Below are 27,832 nucleotides of genomic sequence, written 5' to 3'. Positions count from 1 at the left end.
TGGTGAAGCGCAACATGAATTTGGATGAACCATAGCTCTTTTGCGGTGTGAATGGCCTCATTACAGACAGTACTGTAGGGAATGGCCTCTGAGTCAAATTTCAGTGGAACTTTGGATGAGCTTCTCTAAGAATTACTGAGAATCCTGGCAGGGAGCACAGGTTTTCCGCAACAATTATCTATTGTGAAAAAGAAATTGTGCGTGCGTGCATGCGTGTGTACGTGGCCGTACTAGGCGGGTAGAGGAAGGAGTGGGTCAGGTTCTCAGCAGCAGCGTACTGGTCACATCTTGGACTCTGGTCCCCAGGAACTCTGACATCAGCCCTCAGACAGTCTCCAGATACTGCAGGCAATGGGTCCAAGTCCAGCTACAAATAGGAAGGAGCGAAGGACCATTCGATGAAACATGCGGTTGGTAGGGAACTTAAGGCTCTAAGAATGTGTGTTATGAGCTGGATGGGTGGATAGATGTATGTGAGTGTGGGTGTGATTTTACGCATGGGATTTGCTGTCAAAAACATCATAAAACCCAAAAAATAAACACATAAAACAAGATCAGGTCATCTCAGGACTTCGAAGGAATTGTGGGGAATATGTACTGATGAGATATGTGACACAGCAAGTGTTTTCCATTTCAAAATAGAATACACGGGGGAGAAACAATGAATAGAGCCTCACTGCTAGGGTTAGGACTGGAGCTTAGGTCTGTCAGGATCAATATATTTGATCAATGGCTTGTGGTGGCTTGTGGTGGACATTTTTGTCCAAATTATTATACAGACTACAGGTCTGTAACTCTGAGAGTGTACACATGGAACCAACCAATCCATTTCTACACTCTCAGGTTCTTGAAAATAAAAACATTTGAGAAGTTTGAGACTAGTGGACTCCTAATGTGCCATTAGTGTCATAGTAAATCAGTGACATACATATTGTGAAAACCTGGAGACTGACATTCAGTAATGGGGTCTTGTGATCAAAATAAGAACATTACAATGTTATGTAAAAACAAAATCTAGAATTTGCACAATTCTTGCCACGGACAAATTTGTCTGTGTACGAACACATTGATGACCCCTGACCCCCGTAAGATCAGGCTAGCATAAAGAGGAGGAGCTGGGGTGGAGGTGGGTTCAGCGAGAGTTTGCGCGTAGGCATGTGTACTGTATGTGTACTGTATATGCTGGAAGCAATTATAAAGAGTGCTCCATAGAGTGAATGGCCATGCAATGACACACTGACTGTGGAGAGTGCTTGGCAGGAATCAGTTAATGCTCAGTGGGTTGACTATAGTGTCCTGCCAGAACTAACACTATGCTCAAATCGATTAAGATCAAGAAGCACACCTAAAAACGCTCTTGTTTAGCCACACGAACCCTCGAGTGCGTCCTTATTCTGGGGTGAACCTTTGACCAAAATAAGTTGTGAGCTTGTAGATCGGCTATTTTTGCCGAACGTTACCCCCAGAATAGGGATGCTGGGGGGTTCAAGTGGTTAAAAAAATGTGGCATTTTACGTTTGTAGCATATTTTGATCATCGCGATAATAATCGTTAATCGCAATTATTTTTGCCACAATAATCGTGACGTGTAACTTTCATATCGTCCCATCCCCTAATAGGCAGCTTTACCGGTTTGTCCAGGGTGAAGGAGCTCCACAGGGGCATCATGGACCTGTTGCTGTAGGCACTGAGGAAGCCCTGGTGGTGAAGCAGACAGTAGCTCTCTCCAGTCTGCAGCATCCTGGGTCGCCCGAACAACGCATGCCTCTTCTCCACAGAGATCTCTGGATGTCATAGAGTCAAAGCAGTTTGATGTGTGTTCATTATTTGGGAAATACACAGATGTTTTGTTCCATAATGGAGTCCTTGCTCTACTCTTATTTTGCACTCCAATCCAACGTTCTGTTCTATATTTCTATTGTATTCTATTCATCTCCACACTAGACAATCGTTTTGTTTAATAAGAACATATATAATATAAGATAACATAATAACGTATATCATTGCTATGCACAGGATAGAATGGCAATGATTCCAAACATTAAGGTGGGATAAAATAAACCTGATACAGTATATCCGCAGGGTGAACATTTGTCATTGCAGCACCAGGAAAAGGAAGAGGATTGTTGATCAAATACAATCTAAATTAAATAAAGCTGTATTCGTATGTGAGATGGATTCCTCAAAAAGATAAATACATTACAGCCTGAACAAGACTGCATAAAGGCCTCTGGCAAGGCTTAAAAAAAGACTCAGTTTGCTCATTTGAAAGGAAAACGGTTGCCACTTGCCACTACTCCTCTTGGGAATATGAATGTGCATCGAAAATTTTGTGTCTGTACAATTAAGGAGTAAAGGGATACACTCATTTGAAAATTGATAAATGGTAAATGGTGCATTTACATAGAGGCTTTATCCAAAACACTTTACAATGTGCATAACATCCACCCATTCACTTTTTTTGTTTTTCTTTGAGTAGCCGATTATTTCTTACCCCCTTTTACTCCCCAATTTAGTCGTTATGCCAATTAATTCCTCCCCAAACACATTTCTGTGTTGTCACTGCTGTCGTATCCTACTGACTCACCTGCCAGTGAGGAGCCCCCACCGGGAGGACGTAGGGCCTTCGTCCTACTCCTCCCGCCCACCACTCCCTTTTGACAGGTGTCGCCCCAGCCCGTAGGAGTACGTGCAATGACCAATATCACCCTCCCAGCCAGGCTTCCCTCCACTGAGCACGGGCCAATTGTGTTCGCATAGACGCCCGACAAAGCCGGATGCACCACCGTGGATTCGAACCCCCAACCACCGTGGTGGTGGGCAGGGACTTTACCACTGCGGCACCCGAGCACCCATCACCCCATTCACACACACATCCAAAAACCAACGGGGGAGGGAAAAATGCAAGGCACCACCTGTTCATCTGGAACAGGTGTTCAGTGTCTCACTGATAATGGTGAGGGAAGGTCACAGGGTAACCAAAATACACAGGAAGATGCAAAATGTGCACGTTACATTTGACATTAAAGGTTTCATGACGTTCAGTTTTACCACACATTAAAAGTCTTTGTCATGGTCCTTCAAACGTGTATAAAAAGTTTTAACAAAAAATTCCACTCCATTGATCCATGGCAGGTGTTTTTCTCTCACATTTCTAAAGCCTTTTCAACTGCAATGAAAAAAGAAATCTTTGCCTGCGGGTGTTGCTGTTGAGGGATTTTGCCTGTCAATCATCGCCTCTGCTCCGCCGAGGGGCGAGGAGGAGAGTGGGCGGGATTAATTGCCTGTGACTTCACTGCCCAAGGGCCAAGCTCAGATTACTTTTCAGCCTAATTATTCAGAAAACCCCAGACCACAGAAAATCCACTGAATGTTCAAAGTTCATAATTTTTGGGTGTAACTGAGGTCATAAAACCCTCCAAAAAACGTAACAAATAAAAAAAGTGAAAATGAATGTCATAGAGCCTTTAAAGTCCTGTAAGTCTGTGATAAATAGAATTTCATCTGTTATTTTTTATCATGTGTATGTACATATACTGTACTTTATCAACATGAGATGAGATCATATTATTGCAGCCTTATACTTTCCAGGTGCCTGGTACGGAAAGATAAGGTCAGATCACAGGGCCCCTTTCTCTCTATAATGATGTACCAAGCTCTCTCTCCCTCCCTTGAGGGGAGTGACTTACTGACTTTAACTGAGTATTTCAGACTCAAGATTTTCCTAGCTATCAGTCTGCTCTCCTTACCTTCTTCTGCTGTGAGATTCAGACGGCTGTTGATGGCGTTCCCACTCTGAGGGGGAAAGAAAAACAAGTCTGTTTAATGCACGGCCTCAATGTGGGAATTATGACAGAGTAAAATGCTCAATGTTAATGTATCCTGTTGTACACTCCCTAAACTAACTCTGAGGATGTTACTGTGTAGAGTTACATAGAGTACAATCTGGGAACCCATTGGCAAAAAAGGGGAAACATTTTCCTCTGAGGAAGCGCTGAGGAAGGCTCATAGCCGAAACGCGTTAGTGTGCCAATAAAAAAAGTGGAATGTGAGTAATTTTTCCTCCATTTAATTGAAATGTTTGGATGTGCTACCCTTTTGGATTTTTTTAAATTCATTTTTTTGATATGTATACTGGACTTTGGGTCTAGCACTCCACTGAGAAAACTCGTTGATGCGCAACCTCTTTTTCTTATTTAGTTGTCTTTTTCCCCTTTGAATTGTTGGGCGCGGAGCTCTGAATCTGTCTTGGGAGATTACATAGAGCGTGAAAACAGAAACAGCTGACCCATTTCTGCCCTACTGTGTGTGTGTGTGTGTGTGTGTGTGTGTGTGTGTGTGTGTGTGTGTGTGTGTGTGTGTGTGTGTGTGTGTGTGTGTGTGTGTGTGTGTGTGTGTGTGTGTGTGTGTGTGGGTGTGTGTGTGGGTGTGTGTGTGTACACGTTCACAGCGGGTAGAGGAAGGAGTGGGTGTATAATATCATAGTGTCTGTATTTCCTTATGAAAAGGGCGTAGGAAACACCACACTATTTTACAGTAAGCAGTATGATGTCACATGGCTATTGTAATATCTCACACAGGACGTTATGCGACAGTGCTCTGATTAGCCCCATTATCTAGTGTTGACAGTAAGCAGATAGTAACCCCATTCCAGTACAGAACTGTCTGTACAGGAGTTATCTTGAAGTCATTGTTGAAGGCACACATGCAGACTCAAACACATTTGCAGGGACATTAAGGCGCCCACGAGTGCAATGGGACAGTACTTAACACAAATGGATATAAATATAAACACTCTACAGATAAACTGGAACAGCTAGGAATACTCTGCCTAGCTTGAAGACACACGTGGTTGTTCATTTTTACCACCCCGTCTTTACAACAGACCGTTGAAGGAACTTTGGACTAGCTTTACATTTTTTATACACTGTTTGAAAAAATAGACTTAACCCCCTCCAATTCTGAATGACAATGCTATTATATGTGACCCCAGATGCTATTATATATGAGTCCCAGAGCTACTGCGAAGGGGGAGGTCCCAGACTAGTATGGTCTATCAACACACTGTCAAATACAATCTAGCCCTAAACACAAAACAAGAGTATGTCTCCAGTGTTGCTAAAGACATACCTCTCAATGTCAAGACAGACAATGAGGATATGCCACAACGTGTGAGGTAGCCTATGATGTCGTTGGAGAGGCTGTTGACAATGTGTGGAACAGAGTGAGCCTACAGCCTACATGGTCCAGATAACATGTTTTTGTTTGACTTTATACATGCCAAGATGAGGCAATGGAAACAGGTCTGTAAACAATAATCACAGAATCTGAGCCTATTGAAACACTGAGAGGTTCATTCCGAGGACATCCGATTACAGGATAAAAAAGAGTAACAATAGAGCAACTGTTGATATGTTTGACTGCAGGTGTATGGAGAATACACCCTTAGGCCCCGTTCAGCCAGGATGTGTTTAGCAGCTGGCTGCGTGTTTTTGTAATTGTTATCAATGTGAGTGAAGATTTTTGCAGGGTGCCTTGCATGTTTGTGCTCTATGCACCGTGGGTTTTTGGAGGAGCCTTCCTGGACGCCCCAGGTTCAACTCAAAAAAATAAAGCAAAAAATATGCTGCAAGCTGCTTTGCTTTGTAGATTGCAATCAAATGCAATACCAGTCCATTACCAGGTACCAAATCCCTACCCCCTAGTGCGGAAGGCACACCCTTTTCCCACAAGGACATTTTCCTGCAACCTATGGGTGCTTGGAGTGACATGCACATGCAATAGGACACTTTAGGCACCTTTGGGTGCGTGCAATTACTCACATACACATCACATCATGCAACACAACATAATTTGCACATACATACGTATGAAAGGACCTCAATGGAAATAAGCTTCTGGCTTTTTTTTGCGTTTATCCTTTTGATAATGGACAGTGTATGTCATTTTACATACTGTATGTTTTGTTATCAATAAAGATGTCATCTTTAAGACCAAAGCATTATTTGACCCAACTACTGTACATACCAGAGCAGGACAGGAGCAGTTCAGACTGTCTGCAGGGTCCAGGGACAGCAGAGGACAGTGTTCTGGGATGCTTTGCTCTGCAGGGTGGCTGGGGTTATGGAAGGGCTGTCTTAGTAAGTGGTTCATGCTCCCATGGGTGCCATTGTTGTCAGCGGGGGAGATCCCCAGCACATCTGGACGTGAGCCACATATCAGCTCAGGGTTAACAGCATTCATACATTTCTTTATTTTCTTTTTTACATTTTTATTTACAGAAGATATATACATAAAAGAAGACAGTGCTATTCTGAAGAGTCAGGGCCCCAGGAGCATGCAAGGAAAATAATTCCTTTTTTGGACTGTAAATGTAAATGTTTATCATCCTTCCAGGGAAAGTTGGCCAAACATAAATAGTATTTTTTTCAGCAAAGCCCAGCCTCATACTCCCACAGCTTATGGAATAGCATTATTGCTATCTTACACTATTATATGTATTTATAATAGTTTTCCTTTGCCACTGTCGTCTTGTTGTGATTTGGCACTTTAATAAAATGTTATTGAAATTTAATAGAATTTTCCAGTACATTGTTCTCCATTTGTAAATGGAAAACTATACTCACCACACATGAGGTTGTAGAGTTCAATGTTAGCGAAGGGCTCAATCTCTCTTTCAGTCAGAAACTTAGGGCCATAACTGAGGAACATGGCCTGAAAATAACAATAAAAGTGTATACAAAAAGATGAAATACAATACAAAAGTAAAAATTAAAAAAGTCTTGCTACTCATGCAATCCATGCTTTGCCACAATGTCAGTGACCATGTGTGAGATTTGGCATGAGATGTTTTTGTTATTGTCTAAGAAATGATGAATTTAGGCTAATTTCTAAATTTAAGTACTAATTTCTGAAGAGAGTCTAGAAGAGAAAGTACTGTACAAACGACTTACATGCATGCTGTCAACATCATTGTCATATCCATGAGCCCCACCAGAGCAGAATGTCGTAGAACCCGGGTATCTTTGTAAGACAAAGAATCAGACAGATAGATAAATCTGACCATTTAGACCGGTGGACTAAATGGTTTATGTTTATGCAGGAATGACATGCAATCAATCATCAATATGATGGCATGTCGTACTGTAACAGTTTTGTCACTTTTGTAATTTTTGAAAAGACCATCATTGGCAACTTTTATTTGCTGTAACTTAGGCAGTGTACAAATGGTGTAGTATAATATCTTATTGATTACAACTAATGTGACGTTTCAGCCGGCATGTTTGTATTTGAACTTGTACTGATGTAAGTGCTACACAGGGAAATTAACACTTGAACCACTTGAACCCTGTCCTTATTCTGGGGGTAAACATTCGGCAAAAATAGCCAATCTACAAGCTCACAACGCGTCGGAATGTGACGCGTTGTGAGCATGTAGATTGGCAATTTTCGCCAAAGATATGAAATGTTGAGGGAAAAAAGAGGGGACCTAGTAAAGACCCCTGGGGGACTTCTGTCAACTAAATACAGTAAGGTTTAAGTGCAGTCTTATGCAAAAGTCAAAATGTAATTTAGATAGCACACCAGCTTCATTTGTTGACCTGGCATCCTGGAGTTTCTATAGTTTCAATGTACAGATTATGTATTTTTTATATTTTACTGTTTAGACTTTAGACTGATGCTAGGTTCTTGGTTTACCTATGATCCTATATTAATGACGCACTACACTGTCTCTATGCATTTGATGTATGTGTTTACCTTGCTTACTGTAAGTCGCTCTGGACAAAGAGCTTCTGATAAATGCTTAAATTGTAAATTGTAGGTGGTTACATTAAGATTCCGGATTTTACAAGGTAGGCCAACAGAGAACTATTCCATGTCAGACTGATGTATAACAGCTACATAATGGATGGGGTTGGTGGTTGTACACTGTACCTCTCAAACAGCCATTTTGGAGTGACCATAACATTGACGTCTTCGATGCGTCGGCTGTTTGCAAAGTGCAAGCGCTTTGGCAGGTTGGCCTTCACGTACGGCTTGATCTTCTGGTCTGGCTTCTTACACTGGAATGAACATTAGACCATCAGTTATTTAGCTGCCTTCATGTTGGGACATACAGTACAATTTGTGTCGACCATGAAACCAAGGAACAAATTATACACGCAGCTTGGCTGGTATCCATTATGTTCTTATGATTACAACTCACTTCTATACTACTTCTATCCACAGGAAGAGTTGGTAGTACTTTTTTCCAGTGATGCCATATACTGTATTTGCTGATAACTGGATCATCTATTATCATCTCTTTGTATTTGATTGCAATATCATTATTTAAATCAGGGAATGTGTCAGAAAATTGTTAGTAATGACTTAGAGGGTCTTCTTTGACCAAGGTCTATGTGTGCATACATTTATATATGAAAAGTATTTTTATAAAGTGCTATGAGATAAATATAAAATATGCTGGTTTAATCATTACATTTGTTTCTCTGAAATCTTGTTTACTAGCCTACTGTCGTCTCCCTTCTTCCGTGTGTCTATAATCAGCAGTTTAAAAAAATGCACAGTAGCACAGTAGGAGAACTGTGAGGTACAGTACCATAAGGTGAAATAATTTCATTGGACCAGGTCAAAGCAGGAGAAGTTACTACTTACTACTTATCTACTTACAGTCATGTTGGCCACCAGTCCAACAGAGTCCACTGCCAAAGGGGGAAAGACAGCCAGTCAGTGATTTGTTTTTGGCATCATGAAGGCATCAAATATATATTTACCTAAGATGGTCAAACTACTGCTGATCTCCAATGATAATAGTCTGGGACTGGGCCCGAACATCGTCAACAGTTCTTATCCCACCTAATACCGTTAATCCATCAATCACCAACATGCAGTAACACAGACACACACACACACACACACACACACACACACACACACACCCCCCCCGCCCCCCCCCCCCCCCCACACACACACACACACACACACACACACACACACACACACACACACACACACACACACACACACACACACACACACACACACACACACACACACACACACACACACACACACACACACACACACTTTTATTAAATTGACCTGAATTTATAATGTCACGTCGCTTTGCCAGTGACTTCCACAAACTCACAGACGGTGTCTTTATTCCTGGCTCTGATGCGTCCAAACGGGCCCTCGGTCACCCAGTACTCCCGGACACTACCCACCATGTCCTGGAGGGCCTCCTTCCTGTCACAACTAGTGTCCTCCATACCTGCACAACATTACATACTGTATGGAATTATCATTTTAATAAAAGTATCTATCTATCTACAGTATATATCTATCTATCTATTAGGGGTGTAACAATACGTTTCAACAGTAAGATACGATGCACATGGCTACGGTACATGGCTGACGATACGATACACAGATGATATTCGTTCATTTAGGGCGATATGGTACGATTCTATGATTCAAAATCGGTATGTAACTATGTAGCCAAAACATTAATTTGTGTGAAAAGTATGCACGCATAGTGCAGGATTTGTCTTTTAAGAGAACAAAATATTACTATGGATATAATTAAGTAAACAATGATTCACTGGTAAATACATAGACATTTTATTTGACCACATATGGACAAACGCACACCTTCAGTCGGTTGGAAGGTGTGAAAAAAAGTTGCTAAATGCACCTGAGAGCCGACACCGACAGGCGGCTACTATGGTGCAAAAAATAGCCTCTTTTTCAACAACAAGCCTGTTTCCATTTAAAAAAGAAACATGTTGCTTGCTATATATATAGCAACAGCTAATGTTACACAAGGGTGTTCCCGGATTGATCTATCTATAACATTTTATAGACTTGCTTTTACTACCTGATTTAGTCGGTTGTGTTTATCTCTTTTCATGTTGTTTTATAGTTTATCGCGCTCTCGTATACTTTTATGCTTGTTTATTGTTTCCTGCTCATTTGAATCCTTTTATTATGTTTCTCCCACAAGTTGTTTCGCCCAACACCGCGGAGGTTGTCGGTTCGAATTCACCGTGGTGCATCCGGCTTTGTCCAGTGTCTATACGAACCCAATGGGCCCGTGTGAGGGGGAGAGAAGCCGGGCGGGGAGGGTGTCTTTACAGTATATGTATTCCTACGGGCTGCGGCGCCACCTGTCAGCAGGCAGTGTTGGACGGGAGGAGTAGAACAAATTCTCTACGTCCTCCCGGTAGGGGCTCCTCATTGGCAGGTGACTCAGTAGGATACAACAGCAGTGACAGCACAGAAGAATTAATTGGTATAACGACTAAATTGGAGAAAAAAAGGGGTAAAAAGCCAAAAAAATCAATAGAAAAAATAAAAGTAAAAAGGGCTATGCAAATAACATTTAGTATGATGTAATTAATTGGCATAACAACTAAATTGGAGAGAAAAAGGGGTAAAAAGACAAGACAAAAAATAAATAAATACAAATAAAAAGGGCTATACAAATAATGTTTAGTACTATGTACATACGTATACGTGTACACAACCTACCATGGTCTGCAACTACGATGATGTTGAGACAGTGGTGTAGATTAATCTGTTTGAGCCCATTCATGAGCTGACCCATGACCTTATCCACACCCTGGAGGGCCTCTATCAGCTGGAAGGAAACACATCACACACTGGAGATATTACAACATGTGATAACACTGATATATCATACCGCTTACTGTAAAATGGTGTGGTGTTTCCTACTCCCTTTTGATAAGGAAATATAGACCTTAATACACACACACACACACGCACACACACGCACACACGCACACACGCACACACACGCACACACGCACACACACGCACACACACACACACACACACACTCAATAATTACACCGATTTATAGTGCACACTTTATCGTTGTGTGTCTGCTTGCTGAACACTACAGAACCATAACAGATACCCGTTAAGGATAACGGCTGTAAATATTTTATTGTTGGATAGATTGTATATTTACTTATTAAATTATTATCACTGCTGATATACCTTATGGCCAGTCCACACCAATGCAACTCCTTGCAACATGCAGCTACTTGCAACCACTATCCCCAATGGCAGTTGCAAGCAGTTGCATTGGTGTGGTCTGGCTTTAAAGGTTCTATGACATTCATTTTCAATTTTTTTTTTAAAAATGTTTTTTGGGGGGTTTTATGACCTCAATTACACCCAAAAAATCGGAACTTTGAACATTCAGTGGATTTTCTGTGGTCTGGGGTTTTCTGAATAATTAGGCTGAAAAGTAATCTGAGCTTGGCCCTTAGGCAGTGAGGTCACAGCCGATTAATCCCGCCCACTCTCCTCCTCACCCCTCCCCTCCCCTATCCTTTTCTTTGGGGGGGGGGGGCGGAGCAGAGGCGATGATTGACAGGCAAAATCCCTCACCAGCGACACCTGCAAACAAAGATTTATTTTTTTATTGCAGTTGAAAAGGCTTTAGAAATGTGAGAGAAAAACACCTGCCATGGATCAATGGAGTGGAATTTTTTGTTAAAACTTTCTATACACGTTTGAAGGACCATGACAAAGACTTTTAATGTGTGGTAAAACTGAACGTCATGAAACCTTTAAACTGTTTTGTTGCAAGGACTTGCGACTATTTGCATTGGTGCGGTCTGGCCTTACATACTGTATATCTATATACTGCACATATCAGCAATGTATCCCATGTTAATTGTCTGTCTACTCATAAACAATAGATGTAGGCCTACGTATGTTCATATTTTTGGTAATAGATTGTAGTTATGCATTGATACAATATACATATCCATGTTGATTCAGTCAGGCCAAGTACATTTATATAGCACTTTGGTGCTATATAAATGCACCATTTAGCATTACTAGACCATACCCGTAGGGGGATATGAGCACCCAAAGTGTGCAGTTTGGGTTATGCGGTGAGAACAGACAGTTTATCAGGGATCGAAAGTGAGTTTGTACTGTGTAGTGCAGTGGTTCTCAAACTTTTTCATGGCAAGGACCCCCAAATTGACACTTGTTAGCCCGCGGACCCCCATTTGAAAAGATATGCGAGGGACCCCCATAAGAGAAGATTTGTTTACGGCTGTAGCAGTGAATCTCAACCATTTTAATTTCAAGGTCCCCCAGTTTGACATGCATTAGGGCTACGGACCCCCATTTAATGGCATTTCTATCCCTTGGACCCCAGTTTATATGGTAAAATGTATGTTAATTTAACTGTGAGAGTGTACAAATGGAACCAAATGGACCCGTTAGAGTCCATTTGGTTCCATTTGTACACTGTCAGAGTTACAGACCCATAAGGGTCCATTTGGTGCCTAATCTATCATTTAGCTGGGGACCCCCTGGAACTCCCTCAAGGACCCCTGGGGGTCCCCGGACCCCACTTTGAGAACCAATGGTGTAGTGTGTACACGCACATCCCGTCGTGGAGGAACAGAACACCCACAAACACCCGCGCATATAAAGATCTAACAGGCGGAGCCGTTCCCCGTCGGCCGTTGCCAACACACACACGCGCGTGCGAGCCGTTGCGAGCGCGCACAAACAAACACACACACACACACACAGGGCCGCTTCTCCCTACACGCACACTACGCAGGCTGCGTGGGGCCCCGCCCCACGCAGGGCCCCTACCCACCGAAAAAAAAAAAAAAAAAAAAACGAACCCAATCCGCCCAGAACCGCAAAAAAAAACGCGGACCCCCGTGAAACATCGCGGACCCCATCGGCTGTTTTTTTTTTCATGAAGAAATTTCCCTGGGGTCTCCAGGCCATGACCTACAGACATGGCGAAGGAAAACTGTGAACACAGCCACGCATGCAAGATGTTGCACATGAACGCAGCAGCCGCACTGAGGCGCTCCAACACAAACACTCTGACATTAAGCTTCACACAACAAACATCAGCAGCAAACATTCACCACAATGACAAACAAATTACGTCCGCGCAAAAATAAGCGAGGGCTCGCTTATTTTGTCTTTCCCTCCCTCCCTCTCTCTCCCTCTCTGTCTCTCTGTCTGTGTCTGTCCGTCTATTCTCTCTCTCCCACCCTCCCTCTCTCTCCCTGTGTGTGTGCGTGTGCGTGTGCGTGTGCGTGTGTGTGTGTGTGTGTGTGTGTGTGGTGGGGCGGGGGGGACAGCCATGACGCAAGGGACTTTTGAGATCGCCATCCCCAAAATAGGTTGACTTATTGGGATACATGCGTGTGACTGGTCGCCCCTGCCGGTTCTCTGATTTTTTTTTTTGAAATAGGCTCTGTCATGATTAATTGACCACACATATGAAGTGAAACAACTAAATTCTATCCAAACGATATGTTATAAGTGAATTCCGTGCGTCAAAGAAGAAGTTTGAGAGCGTTTAGTAAGCGAAAATAAGAAGTCAAGGCACTCGTACCCTGACTCGCACATCAACAATGGCTGCCGTTCGTCTTTTTCAGGCTGCGAACTCGCCACCTGATTGGCCAACTTTTTCTGTCAATCACAGAACGATGAGCCACGTTGCCATGTCCAGGTTTTGTAAGCGTGAAGTGGGTGTGAATTGGTTAGAGAAATGCGCAGTGCGCGGCTTTGTGTTTTTTCATGAAGCTGGTTGCTTGTTGATCGCGCACGATCTAGCGCTGCTTGTAGGGTTCGTTTCGTTTGGCCTTGTTTTCATAGACCTTGCTGCTTGTTTCGGGCGCGAAACCTGGCAACGACACATGCGCAGTTTGATCTCCCAAGACACCAAGACCCCAAGACAGACCGACAGAGGTTACTCTAATTATATGTAAGATATACAATGTGTGTGTGTGTGTGTGTGTGTGTGTGTGTATGTGTGTGTGTGTGTGCGTGCGTGCGTGCGTGCGTGCGTGCGTGCGTGCGTGCGTGCGTGCGTGCGTGCGTGCGTGCGTGCGTGCGTGCGTGCGTGCGTACGTGCATGCGTGCGTGCGTGCGTGGCACAACGATAATATGACATCACTGGAAATGTGAAAGAAGACACTAAGCTTTCCCAGAAAAACATCAAAATGTTAACAAAATGGACCATAGTGAAACGAGTAAAAAGGTCTATTTTTGACAGATGTTGAAAGGCTGAACATTTGTAGCCCTTAGCTTGATCCCAACAATTGCCATTGTGTTCATCTTTATGACAATGTAATTATTAATTACTAACTGTAATTCAAACCATTGACAAGTCCAAACTACTCCACAACTACTACTACTGCACAGCCTACCTTGGAAATAATTCATCCTAGTTTTTGGGCGGTGAAATCGCCCCTATAAGTGAGGTTTGGATATTTGTACAACAAATCCTGCGCTGTGATTGGCCAAAAATGTACCCCGCCTAACCCTGCACCGTGATTGGCCAATCACAGTCTATTCAGGACTGTGATTGGCCAGTGTCACATGACACATGTGCATAGCCCTATATAAGAAACCATAACTTAAAGAAAACAATAAATTTGTTTTTTTTAAGTTATGGTTTCTTCCATCATAAAGAGTGTTTCAATACATGTATTTATTTTTTGTACATGATTGGTTGACTCCATTCAGTATTGTGATTAGCTAGCAAGACACCGCCCACTTCACACAGGGTGTGATTTTTTTACTTACTATACTAATTAAAGGACTTCAGACCCACATCTTCAGGTTACAACACGTTTTATCTGTGATCTGAGATCTAATGGATGCCATTGCCACGGCTGATGGTATTACAGTGATATGTTAATACCTGCATAGCAAGGCTGGAGCAAATGGTGCCAGCAGTGATGGATGAAGATAAAAGTTACGCAAGTTAAAAGCAAGGGTGAAAAGCAAGAGTGGGAAGGCTTGTTTGTACAGGTGCTTCAAGTGAAAGCTCAAGAGAAATACCAGAACAAGAGAGGAGAAAAGAAGACAAGCCAAGACAAGGATCCAGTGAATTGGTAACTAGATGCTTATATTCATTATTCTCATTCATTTTAACACTCACTTCATTTTAGACTGACTGACTGACTGACTGGTGGCTGGCTGACTGACTGACTGACTGCTGACTCACTGGACTCATTAACTGACTGACTGATTGTTTGATTGATTTAATACTTTATTAACAGTTTGCAAAGACAAGCACAGGGAAGTACAGTACAATGCAAGGTCTGTTAAGAAGATTTTAAACCCAAAAAAGCACTATGGCTTGTTTCCATCACTGGCCGACTCACTGACTGACTCAAGTTAATGAAGCCCTACCTGGGCGAAACCCATTCCCTTTTTCTTCACTTTATTATTTTTTGGTCCAGCACCATGTTTAAAGAAACTGGGGACGCGCACATCCTACCTTTTTTCACTGACTCACTGACTGACTCACAGATTAACTGACTGACTCACTCACTCTCACTCACTCAGTTATTCAGTTATTCAGTGATGCATTCATCATTCAGGGCGTGAGCTTACCCCTCCACTGACAGGACCATAGCTGTGTCCAGATTTATCAGGCTCCTCCAGATACAGGGTGTAGAAATCTGGCCTGTGGTGACACACTATGATTATAGAGTTGTAGATTTGAAGGAGGAAAAACTCGATCCCCCCCCCCCCCCCCCGCTATTTGTGAAAACTAATAATAGGGTTAATGTAGTTAACATACATTTTGAATCATATCATTTGTGATATTATCAAACATAAATATCAAACATATCAGACCGTCTACATTTCCCAAAAGGAAATGACCGTGAATGATGATGAGATGGGGGATATAAAAAGCAGAAGAGGCATGGAGACCCCCCCCCCCCCCAGCTAGTCAAACCCTGCAAGCAAATTAGCAAGCCCACATAATATTTCCAAGTGCCAGGACAAGAAGAAGGGATCAAGAGGAATTGCTGAATTTAGTTTTGAGTGTGATCATCATCCTGCCAGGTGCATTCAAGCCAAAGAGAACATACCTTTGGTCGTCTGGCAGCTGCATCCACTTCAGAACATTAAACACTCTCTCCTCAAATGGTATTTTACTACAATAAAAGAAATAAAAGTATGTAGACGTTATGATAAAACCTTTACCGAACTTTATCATCATTGTTGCAAATAATAACAAATTTGAATCAATGATAAGGATGTTAATGTACATACAAAATACACTCTAATTCATCTAACAAAAATAAAATATTCTGCCATATTACAAGATAGATTATACAGTAGATAGGTGTATCACACTGCTATCATCATAAGCAATAAAAAAAACGTATCTTCAGTGGAGAAATAGAATGCTTGTACTGTTGTTGCATTGTGCAACCATCTCTGCTCTTTGTACATTGTGCAGATAATTTATTGGTAAAGTAAGCATCCCAAAAAAGAGAATCTGCTCATTCTTGTCTGAGCTATAAAACATAAGCAACGACCATAATAATAATACTTCATATGAAGATTACAGTATTTATGTGTATTCTACTATGTCAAACTATTAGTTTGTGTCCTGGAATGAGAGAGTGGAAGAAGTCCAACTGATGCGGTAACTAACTACTAAGTACTTTACTAACCATATTAAAATTAGCAGGAACTAAGATGGCAACATATTTATAGTACTTTATCTACTGTGAATATTTTAGTGAGTGTTCTATCTCTATCCCTTTGATACTATGTGCAATATAACTTTATTACCAAGCATCAATCCACCTGTTACATTGCGTATCGGTAGTCCACACGATATTACGTCAAACTCTTGAAATGGTTATGGCATTATTGTCTTAGATCTAGGGGTGTGCCGATATATCGTCCCGATTTACAATAATAATAATAATCAGGCATGCAAACAGCCCCGAGTTGAAAAGGGTGACAACATGTTGTTTTTTTTTCGGGTCAGGTGTCACACTATGGCCCTATTTGGATTCAAAACGGCTATTGTAGCTGAAAAGCTGAAAAGTTCGCATATCTGAATAATGCAAAAACAGAATTATTTGTTTGCATTTGCTTTTTTTCTCCCCCATATATTTTTCATAATAAAAAAAGTGCGTATTGTATCGTATCGAAATCGTATCGAAGTTGTGAGCCAAATATCGTATCGTATCGTTTGGTGAAATTAGTGTATCGGCACACCCCTACAGAGATCATTTTTGCAATACTGTCACTGTCACTTATCTGTGGGTTATAGAGGGTACTCTGTTTCCCTAAAAGCACCTTAGAACCAAGTGTGTGTTTATCATATTCAAACATTTCATCAAATCTCCCAAAATGTCCTGACTTTTACATAATATCACAACTCATACTGTATTTAGTTTGTATGTAAACGTGTGGGCTAATCAGTGCCTAATATGGTTAATTATTCTGCCGACCTTGTATGGTAGAGACTTGGAAAGACCATGGCAAAATAACATTAGCATTAATGCCAGTATCCTCGAATACCAAATCCTCAGTCCCATGTTATCCTGTCAGTGACACTCTATTTGGTTCCGTAGACCATCCATGAGAACCCTGTCTGTTCAATTATCCAAGCCATAGGGCTAGAGAAAAGTGAATTATTATTGTTCATAGTAATGTGCTTTTATCATTCTTTAGGATATACCAAAATGTTCTATGTAAGTTGGGCCTAGTGTGACAGAATAGGCAGCAGTAGAGTGTCTGCACCGAGACGACACCCTGCTGCTCAAAGGAACCTACCATTCTTAGGCGGGGGTAGGGCCCTAGATAAGAGACAAAAGCTTTGTGTGAGAACAAAGCCAAATGGTTGACTGGACAGATAGCAAAGGTGCCAGTCTGCTTTGCTGTGACAGGAAGCAGCAGGCAATCGCAAGGCTTTGTGGGTAATCAGAGCTTCCTGTTTGCTAGAAACTCCCTGTAGGAGGACCTAATTCAAGAAGTTGATAAATTCCCTGCTTTGGAGCTAGCAGATTCAGATTCGGATAAGTGACTGAACCGTGGGTCGTTCTAGGATATGGGTTCTGGAGTGACTCACTGAATCATTTGGAAAGAGTGTGAGATTAATAGTGAGTATTGAACATTGTAATGATTGTATGTTTGATGGGTTCATGATTGTGTAATGTCATATCCTTAATACTGTAAATGTTCTGTGCTTGTTTTCTCTCTAAGGTTTAATTACCTAACTGATCTAAAGGCTACTAACTGACCTAAAGGTCTAACTAACTAACAACCTAAGTATTAGAATAGAGTTATATGTTTGTAATTGTGATTAGTAATAAAATACCTTAAAAGACACCAGTTTGAGTAATTTGCTTAGACCCTCCACACTCTGACCTACCCTTTCATTGGGCCTAGTAACCGTAGCTTAACTCTGCACAAAGCAGAAACTACGATTAACTATAAAAATGAACAGTAATTAAACTATTTATGCCCCCGGAGGAGGCATCTATGAGTTTTAGGCAGAATAGCCGTGTTATACAGAGGTATAACACAGTTATTGAACTCTGCTTATTACACAGTAATAAGACTGTAGTGTCCCCGTGGGGGACATCTCAGAGTTAATAAGCGAATGACACAGTGATTGAACTCCGCTTATTACAGAGTTATTAAACTATGCTGGCTTTTAATAAGGCCTTCAGAGTTTAAGTATTAATTACATAGTAATTGAGTGTTACAGAGTAATTAAACAATTATGAACCCTTGGAGCCTATGTGAATCTAGAAAGGTATTAGGTCAGTCCTGTAAGCGGATCACATAATTGTATAATCCTGCCAATAGTCTGATGGTGAAAACCATTAGAGGCTGGATTTAATGTGTGTTATCTAGTGAGATAACATAGCATAAAAATCTCCTATAGCCTTAGGAGTAAAGACGCACTGTCTCTTTAAGATGAGAAGTGAGTTGTAACGAAATAAAGTATCTATTAGACCTGGTTATGGGACAGGTTAAAATAGGTTAACAGCACTAACACTGGCGTAATGAACTAATGTTAGAGTGGAAATCAGCGCCGAAAAGAGTCGGTGTGGGACAAAAAGTCTCCAAAAAACACAGCCTGCAGAGGGTCGAATCCACAAAGGCGAAGAGGACACAGAGCCGGCGGCCTACAGCGTGACGCAAGGACCGAGGCATTGAATACTGTATGGGCCTACGAGAAGCCTACCGGGGAGAGACTCAACCAGGTTGCTATGTAACAAAGCCCTACAGTTTGCGAAAACTGTGGAGAAGGACTGTAGATTTGGGGATGCTGCGTGCCAACAGATTCTATTGTCTGAGCTAAGGATAAGGAGCTGAGGGAGAAGCTAGAAGCTAACCACAGGTTATGTAGCTATAGGCTACCGTTAAAAGTTTGTTTAGCGTACCAATAAGAGGGTTTAGAGATAAAGCTATCCGACCTGAGAGCTACCTTTAGCGTGGCTAGCTAAGCTAAGCGGTTCTATTGTCTAGCATATTAGTGCTAGCTGCTAGCTAACTGCCATTATTGACAGAGAGGTGATTGTTGCCCCTGACCTGGGTGGTGGGGAAATACAATTAGCATTCTCTTTGTTTACCTGGGAGACAGAAAGTCTGTCCCCCCTTTGTTTACTGATAAGGGTTGGGGGAGGATTCTGCCAGTGTAATACACTGTTTAACCAGACTGGATGATAGACTGATACTGTGAGTAACTAGATGATTAGTGTACAAGAACAGGGGATCAATGGTAATCATTGTGGGTTAAATACTAGAATGTACATTGGTAGAGCAAAATATATCCTATCCAGTATTAATTAACAGAATTAACTAATGTAAGTAGACCATTAAAAGGCTTCTTGCGTGGAATGCTGATAGGGTGGGTGCTATTTTACAGGTTAAACACAGTGTTAATTAATTATTGTTGTTATATAGCTAAAGGCTGAAACAACACTGTTACTTGCTAAAATAACTGACGATTACTGTCACAGCCCATTGAATTAAGACTAACTAACAGACCTTATACCCAAACAAGGGAGATGGAAGTGTTAGCTGAGTTAATAGGGAAGTGTGAAGCAGCTCAAGCAGTTTTTAGGAGGGAAGTAAAGTTTATTGTCCTGCTGGATTTACCAAAAGAAAGGGCGGTAAGGGAGCTAAGAGCCGAATTAGCTAGATTCCTTAAGGTTGTTACATATTCTATCGCCATACTAGAAATTGATGAAGAAAGTTCATCTGAGATCTGCAGGATGCAAAATGACTGTTGCCAAGAGTATGACGAAACATTGAAGCAGGTCTGGTTTGAAGCGGCCCAGGAAGAATATGGGTCCCGCTTCACACATCCCAAAGTGAGTGAACTCCCTGCTGTGAGGGAGGGATATCTCCTCATGACGACACGCTGGGAAAGCGCAGGGGACGTCGCTTCCAACCCACTCTTCACGACGGAGGGACCAGAGGACGTCGCTACCAACCCACTCTTCACGAGGGTGTCAGAGGACGCCACTGCTGCGACGGACGACGCCGCCAGCCCACTCAACACAGAGGGGTGCCAGCAACTGGAGGTCACTGAACCAGGAGGGACCCCATTCCACGCTGCGACCGAGGGAGCAGCTGCAAAGGTGCCACTGGTGATCGATGGAGCTGGACCGGGGGAAGCAGACCACGCTGCAGAGGGGGGTAGGAATGTCACACCTACAGATGGATCAGCTGGGCCAGCAGTCCTCAGAGTGAAACCAGATGGCATCACTACTGCAAGGGACAACGCAGAGACCCCTTTCCACGCTGCTCCGAGGGAGGCAGGGACCCCTTTCCACGCTCCGAGGGAGGCAGAGACCCCTTTCCACGCTGCTCCGAGGGACCACGCGGAGAAGGAGGTCAATCCTGAGGAAGTAACTGCGGAGAACCAGTCACTGGAGATCGAGAGGGCAGCTTCGATGGACAACGCGGCGGAGGGATATCTCCTCATCACGACACGCAGGGAAGGCGCCGAGGAGGTCGTGACGGCCGGCGGAGAGGAGCCATCGGCGGCGGGGGAGGTGCCACTGGAGATCGCGAGAGAAGCGAGAGAAGCTGCAGGGGAGACCCCATTCCACGCTGCGATCGAGAGAGCAGCTGCAAAGGTGCCACTGGCGATCGAAAGAGCTGCTCCTGCGGAGGCCGCCGGGAACGCGGAGGCCGAGAGGGAGGTTCCAGAGGGAACCAACGTCGCAGATGAGCAGACCGCCAGGAAGGCAGCTTCGATGGACAACGCGGCGGAGGGATATCTCCTCATCACGACACGCAGGGAAGGCGCCGAGGAGGTCGTGACGGCCGGCGGAGAGGAGCCATCGGCGGCGGGGGAGGTGCCACTGGAGATCGCGAGAGAAGCGAGAGAAGCTGCAGGGGAGACCCCATTCCACGCTGAAGAGGGAGGAGACCACGCCGGGGAGGTTCCAGAAGGAGCCAACGTCGCAGATGAGCAGACCGCCAGGGAGGCCGCTTCAATGGACGTCGCCACGGCGGTGAAAGTCTTCACCAATCCACTCAACGCAGAGGAGAAGCACGTCGACGCTACCACACCAGGGCGAAGGACCAGCCAACCAGGGGGTCCATCCAAGCGCCTGTCTCACAAAGGTGGGAGGAGACCAGCTACCAGCGGACCGGTGGCGTTCGAGAAGGAAGCCGAGTCGCCTGGCAAGGGTGGCGTTCGCTCCAAGCGCCCGTCTAAGAAAGGTGGCAGGCAGATGGCCCAAAGCAGACCAGTCAGGCCTGTCAAGGGTGGCGTTTGCTCCAAGCGCCCGTTTAACCAAGGTGGGAGGGGACCAGCTACCCCAAAACCCCTCAGAAAGAAGTCTGAGTGGGTAAATCTTGGCATCCGTGCGCCTGCTCGGAAAGAGAGGGGCGGATTGCAACGTCGGGTCCTTACAGTTCTGACCGCCAAAATCCAGGCGAAGAAAGTGCTTTATTTTGGTGGGGCTGTAACTACAAAAAAGAAGGTGAAGATTAAAGATAAACTATCCCTTCTCCACCCCTCTGCGGGGGGGGCTGAGAGGAGCCCCCAGAAGGGGGTTGGTGGGGCAGTCCCACTGGTGGCCAGAAGAGTGCCATCAGACGGTATTGCTGCTGCTGAAGAGACAGCTGCAGAGGAGATCCACCCAGAGGGCGCCGCGGGGGACGTGACGGTCAAAGTAGAGACGCCTACGGAGAAAGCCGAGGGGAAGACCGACACCAATTCACACACCGACATCACCCCAGTGCAGAGCGTCGTGGCACCACCTAAGAAAGGTAGCCTTTGCCCCGAGCCTGAAGCCCTGTTGGGCCAAGGTGGGAGGTCAGTAGCGACAAGAGCCAGACCAGTCAAATGCGATTGTGCAAACTGCAAGCCTCTTGACCTCCTGAAAAAATGCAAATGTGAAACCTGCAAGCCACGTAAACCCTTCGCACCAGCCCGGTGGGTCGTGGGGAAATTGCGAGGGAAGAAGGAAAAGTTGAAGCAGAAAGTCACTGTCCCACCACAGTCATCAGCGCGGGCTGGTGGTGGGATTGCAGTTCCACTGGTGGCTGGTGGTGCCAGCAAAGTGACACTGACAAACGAACAGGCTTGACTAACAGGTCTATCCAGTTATTAGCTGTGGACAGTGGTACGCAGTGCGGACAATAAGCGAAAAAGATGCCAACGTGGTGTCTAAAAAATCGAAATGTCTTATTTGAGCGACTGTTTACTTAGGAATTTCGAGAGATATTGTGTAAATGAATGTATCATTTGTAGTGTTTGAGATATTACCAGAAGAAATAACTTGCATAATGAAATGTATTAATTTACTGCCGACATTAAGCCACTAAGTCAAAATGCAACAATAAGTTGGAATGTACTTCCATGCAACAAAATTATTCTTAACTGATGTGGACTCATGATCTGAGCAATCAGGCCCTTTTGAATTATTATTTGTTGATTGTATAAAAAGCATTTTGGGATGTGGGTTTAAATGCAGAGTGAAGTTTCTTAAAGGTAAGATTGTAGATCAGCCATTTTAAAATCTTTTAAACCCTTTACCCAAGTTACTATGTCAATTGCCATGGCAACATGCCCTAAATAGGACATTGACTTACTAGGGAAACAGTGGGAGGAGGAAAGGTTTCCAAAATCAATTTGGATTATTAAAAAAGTTTAAAAATTACAAATTGAGAAAGTTAAGTTGAACTGTAAATTATTCCAAAATATGGGTTTAGAGCCACTTAATGACAATGAGTGAAAACTGTGTTGAGAATGTAACCTGTATGAGTGTGGGATCAGAGCAGTTTACATAGATGAAATCGAACTTCCCAAAGCCATGATTTAAGAAGCCAAAAAAGCTCACCGAAAAATGGTGAGTAGAGGTTGGTTGTGAGAGAACTGAACATGGTTCAGTTATCTCAGGTGGGAGGTGTTCAATTATCCAAGCCATAGGGCTAGAGAAAAGTGAATTATTATTGTTCATAGTAATGTGCTTTTATCATTCTTTAGGATATACCAAAATGTTCTATGTAAGTTGGGCCTAGTGTGACAGAATAGGCAGCAGTAGAGTGTCTGCACCGAGACGACACCCTGCTGCTCAAAGGAACCTACCATTCTTAGGCGGGGGTAGGGCCCTAGATAAGAGACAAAAGCTTTGTGTGAGAACAAAGCCAAATGGTTGACTGGACAGATAGCAAAGGTGCCAGTCTGCTTTGCTGTGACAGGAAGCAGCAGGCAATCGCAAGGCTTTGTGGGTAATCAGAGCTTCCTGTTTGCTAGAAACTCCCTGTAGGAGGACCTAATTCAAGAAGTTGATAAATTCCCTGCTTTGGAGCTAGCAGATTCAGATTCGGATAAGTGACTGAACCGTGGGTCGTTCTAGGATATGGGTTCTGGAGTGACTCACTGAATCATTTGGAAAGAGTGTGAGATTAATAGTGAGTATTGAACATTGTAATGATTGTATGTTTGATGGGTTCATGATTGTGTAATGTCATATCCTTAATACTGTAAATGTTCTGTGCTTGTTTTCTCTCTAAGGTTTAATTACCTAACTGATCTAAAGGCTACTAACTGACCTAAAGGTCTAACTAACTAACAACCTAAGTATTAGAATAGAGTTATATGTTTGTAATTGTGATTAGTAATAAAATACCTTAAAAGACACCAGTTTGAGTAATTTGCTTAGACCCTCCACACTCTGACCTACCCTTTCATTGGGCCTAGTAACCGTAGCTTAACTCTGCACAAAGCAGAAACTACGATTAACTATAAAAATGAACACTGTCCTCACCCTCTGAAAATCCTATGGTTTATGGCCATATTAACGGATACTGTACTGTTAGAAGTTTGTATAACTGGACCTTAGCACTAGGTATACTCTTAGTTGCTTGTTCTAGAAGAGAATGCACTTAAGACTTCTGGTGATTAGTAGTTTTCCTGCCTACCTACTGTATGTTGAATGCACTTACTGTAAGTCGCTTTTGATAAAAGCGTCTGCTAAATGACTGTAATAAGTTTGCTCCAGCATAGCTTTGACAGAAATTAACCAAATCTGCACAATCACCTCTGACCTGACAGTACATTCTACTTATTGACATCTCCTCCAAATGGTAATCGTGATTGGATCTGTGTGGGCTTCATTTGCGAAGTACCCAGAGAGAAAACTCACCCGTCATAATACCGGTAGATGTCAGGGAAGCTGCCGTTGATTTTGACGTCTGACCCTGGCCAGAAGAAGGTCCCTGACTTCAGCCCTTGGTACATGGCTGAGTGCCAAATCTACAACGAGGGACAGGAGAGCATATGAGCAACTCCTTTCAAAATATACAATTTGGTACAAAATCATCATTGGCCCATTGAGGCGATATCTCAAGATATTATCATCTTTGAGACGTTGGTGATGTTGTCCTTTACCCCATGCAAGCAGTCTATTTGGTCTATCAAGCAGCGTAGGTGGCTACAGAACGGAACAATAAGGGCTTCCAATTATACACATTCGATACGAGCCATGCTGTAGCTATCCCTATAGTATATTAGTGCCTGCCAAAAAGCTGGAGGCTGTATTGATTCCTTCAGAGAGATAGTGCCAGAGCTAGTCAGGCTTACAGGCTGTCCCAGGTACCAGCGAGGTTTGTCCTTCTCTGAGTTGGACAGACTGAAGACAGCATCAAACACCGGGTCGTACATGACGTTGTCAATCAAACCATTGGACTCCGGGTAAAGACCCTGTGGAAGGACGGAGGAGAGGAGAAGCAAGGAGGGGATGGGAGGGGAGAGGTGAGGAGAGGAGAGGAGAGGAGAGGAGAGGAGAGGAGAGGAGAGGAGAGGAGAGGAGAGGAGAGGAGAGGAGAGGAGAGGAGAGGAGATTTTTCATGTGTCATGAAAATGTGATGTCATTTCAATTATTTTGAGTGGTACATGTGTTCTGAATTGTTCGAGGCTTACTGTAGCAATGGTATAGTGGTTTGGGAAGGTCTTGCTCGGAAATGCCGGTTGCATGTAAGGAGCAGATGTGCCACATTTGCCTGTATGGGGAGGGAGAGATTAAAAAGACATCAATAGTGTCAAAACAAAATAATTTAGAGATGATCTGAATAGCGTCCTGCTATTCATGCGTGCGTCACTCACGAGCTGTGACTCATTCGTGTGCATCACACTGACACGTAGACCGCTTGGAATGCAGCGCATTCAGGAGAGAGCTCATCCGTGCTATCTATACAGCAACATCCTCACTGTTAGTTTAAAGCTCGACTACGTAAGAGATTTCTGGTCTGTGTGTGTACAAACAGAGAAAGTGTGTTGGTAAACACTCTCTGTGATCACAGGGGCTCCCCTGCGGATAACCCAGCTGTGGTCCCTACTGAGGATCCCCCACCCGACACTGTCAACCCCACTAGCACCGTCGCCCCCCAGTGGCCCCACCACTACACACCCTTGTTTGTCCAAGTGGTGACACTAGTGGCCCCACCCCTGCCCTCACCTGGCAACAATGAGCCCGTCTCCCCTTCCCCCTCAAGTCCAGTATTAATATACATATACAAATTTGGCTAAAAATGTAGTGGTGGGTAAAAATGTGAACGGACAATTTCGTTCACGTTCACTGCAATGATCCGTTCAAATGATTCGTTCATGTCCAGTGAAAAACAACTCCACCGCACAGCCGTCTGTCTGTCGCGGGAACAGCCCGCCCTCCCGTCCTGTGTACTGGGGGGAGGGGACGGGGGCATGAACGAAAGCGTGAACGTAACAGCTTCAGGAAGTGAACGGGTTCGTTCACGCCAAAGAACTAGTTATTTTGAACGAATCGATCATGAACGACCCATCACTTTTACACCGTTGTTGTTATTCCATTTGCTCATACAGAGCAAGGCAGCATTCTCTGTCAGTGCTCCATCTGCTTGGAATGAGCTCCAGAAGTCAGAAATCCGATCACTGCTGTTCAAGATTGTAACTGCTTTAATACATTTTTGATCTATCTGTTTTAGTTCTTTGAATATATATATATTTTTTTGTATTTTCTGTCTTCTGATTCACATATTTAATATTGATATATATAAATGTATATTCCTGTTGATTATTGTGTTCTGTATCTCGGCTACATTGAAAATGAGGGCCTGCCCCTCAACTGTGCTCGGAGTTGAAATAAAGGTTATGAGATGATGATGATTTGACCTTTAACTAAACTAAACTTGAATCACTCCTACTGATAAGCTCATGAACAAGGTACTCAGCCTGTGCCCACGAAGCAAAAAGTCAGAATCTCAAGATACACCCATGTATTCATAGCGAAAATACCGTTGATTGCAACAATGTTAACAAACACCAGCTGGAGGTAGAAAGAATAAAACGGCAGAGATAAGGAGACTAAATCAACTTTAAACACTGACAGAAATTGTGAATTGATTTATACCAAGTGGCACCTTTTTACGCACTTCATGTATTTAGGATTAGCTTACTTACTTTTAAGTATTTGTAATACTTTGTTTAAGTGTCTGTCTGTCTGTCTGTCTGTCTGTCTGTCTGTCTGTCAGTCTGTCTGTCTGTCTGTCTGTCTGTCTGTCTGTCTGTCTTCCCTGGAAGGTAATGACCAGTGTTTACAGCTTCCAAGGTGTGCATGCATGCGTGTGTGTGTGTGTGTAAGTCTTCAAAAGGACATCATGCTCTCTCGACTTCCCATTAATTTCATTTTTTTTGGGTACGGTAAATATTCCAATTACGTACAAAACAAAGTGATTAACAAAGGATAAACCAAACAAAAATAAGTGGCGTGTGAGTTTCATCCTGTGACGCTTTCATTCATCACCACAGAGTTGCTTACAAACAACACTGAGCTGCACTGATGTGTTGCACATGTGGAAAGTAGTAAACAAGTGATTTCACTGGAGTGTTGATTACAATGTCTGGATTGTCCAGAATCTCTCAATGAACTCCCCATTGAGAAAGGTGCTAGAATCCTACAGTGCAACTGGAGTGTTAACCACTTAAACCCCATGCACCAGATGCACCACAGGGGATACGAACCAGACTAGATTTTCACTGAATGTTTGCTTTTAATGCCCAGGATACGGACACTAGAGTTTACATGGTTAATTTAACTCAAACAGACCCTGATTGTTCATCCAGAGTGTTAAGTTAACTGAGAGTGTGTAATTACCACTATACCATTGCTACAGTAAGCCTCTTTTTCTTAATACTTTGGATTTTTCTGTGTGGTGGCTCGGGTCAGAACTGCTTTCTGTAAATAACTTTGAAAACTAAAGAATTGCCTGTTACTACAGATACTCACAAAAACTTATTCTGTCAATAATAAACTCAGTGAAGTTATTCTTCTAAGAGTCCTTCTTCTTCTGTTGTGTTTTACATCAGCATAACCTGTGTGTGCTCATTATAACCAGGCGTGTAAGCAAAGTGGTTTTGGGGAGCGCTCGTTTTAAATCGCTCGTCAAAGTCCTGTGCATAACCTGTTGAAATTGTACATATGCAGGCCGTTAGGAGATTTAAAACGAGCTCTCCCCAAAACCTTTTCAGTCA

At 43.2% G+C, this 27,832-nt stretch overlaps 1 protein-coding gene across 1 annotated transcript in view; it reads right to left on the bottom strand.

The window, feature by feature from the left end:
* The window catches only part of LOC308095497 (venom phosphodiesterase CdcPDE), a gene marked incomplete at both ends in the record, with an annotated part of 52,877 nt that overhangs the window by 12,227 nt on the left and 12,818 nt on the right, over positions 1 to 27,832 (bottom strand). Inside the window, 15 exons of the mRNA XM_080442554.1 lie at positions 232 to 367; positions 1,630 to 1,784; positions 3,750 to 3,795; positions 6,028 to 6,200; positions 6,627 to 6,714; positions 6,954 to 7,023; positions 7,936 to 8,063; positions 8,671 to 8,702; positions 9,152 to 9,274; positions 10,534 to 10,642; positions 15,430 to 15,502; positions 15,915 to 15,980; positions 24,471 to 24,580; positions 24,908 to 25,027; positions 25,247 to 25,326. Of these exons, the coding sequence (XP_080298680.1) occupies positions 232 to 367; positions 1,630 to 1,784; positions 3,750 to 3,795; positions 6,028 to 6,200; positions 6,627 to 6,714; positions 6,954 to 7,023; positions 7,936 to 8,063; positions 8,671 to 8,702; positions 9,152 to 9,274; positions 10,534 to 10,642; positions 15,430 to 15,502; positions 15,915 to 15,980; positions 24,471 to 24,580; positions 24,908 to 25,027; positions 25,247 to 25,326 (1,509 nt within the window). The remainder of the gene's footprint in view (positions 1 to 231; positions 368 to 1,629; positions 1,785 to 3,749; positions 3,796 to 6,027; positions 6,201 to 6,626; positions 6,715 to 6,953; positions 7,024 to 7,935; positions 8,064 to 8,670; positions 8,703 to 9,151; positions 9,275 to 10,533; positions 10,643 to 15,429; positions 15,503 to 15,914; positions 15,981 to 24,470; positions 24,581 to 24,907; positions 25,028 to 25,246; positions 25,327 to 27,832) is intronic.

The sequence above is a fragment of the Gymnoscopelus braueri genome (assembly GCF_963280865.1).
Source record: "Gymnoscopelus braueri genome assembly, chromosome: 11".
Lineage (NCBI taxonomy): Eukaryota > Metazoa > Chordata > Actinopteri > Myctophiformes > Myctophidae > Gymnoscopelus > Gymnoscopelus braueri.
This window is presented reverse-complemented; position numbering and strand designations above follow the sequence as displayed.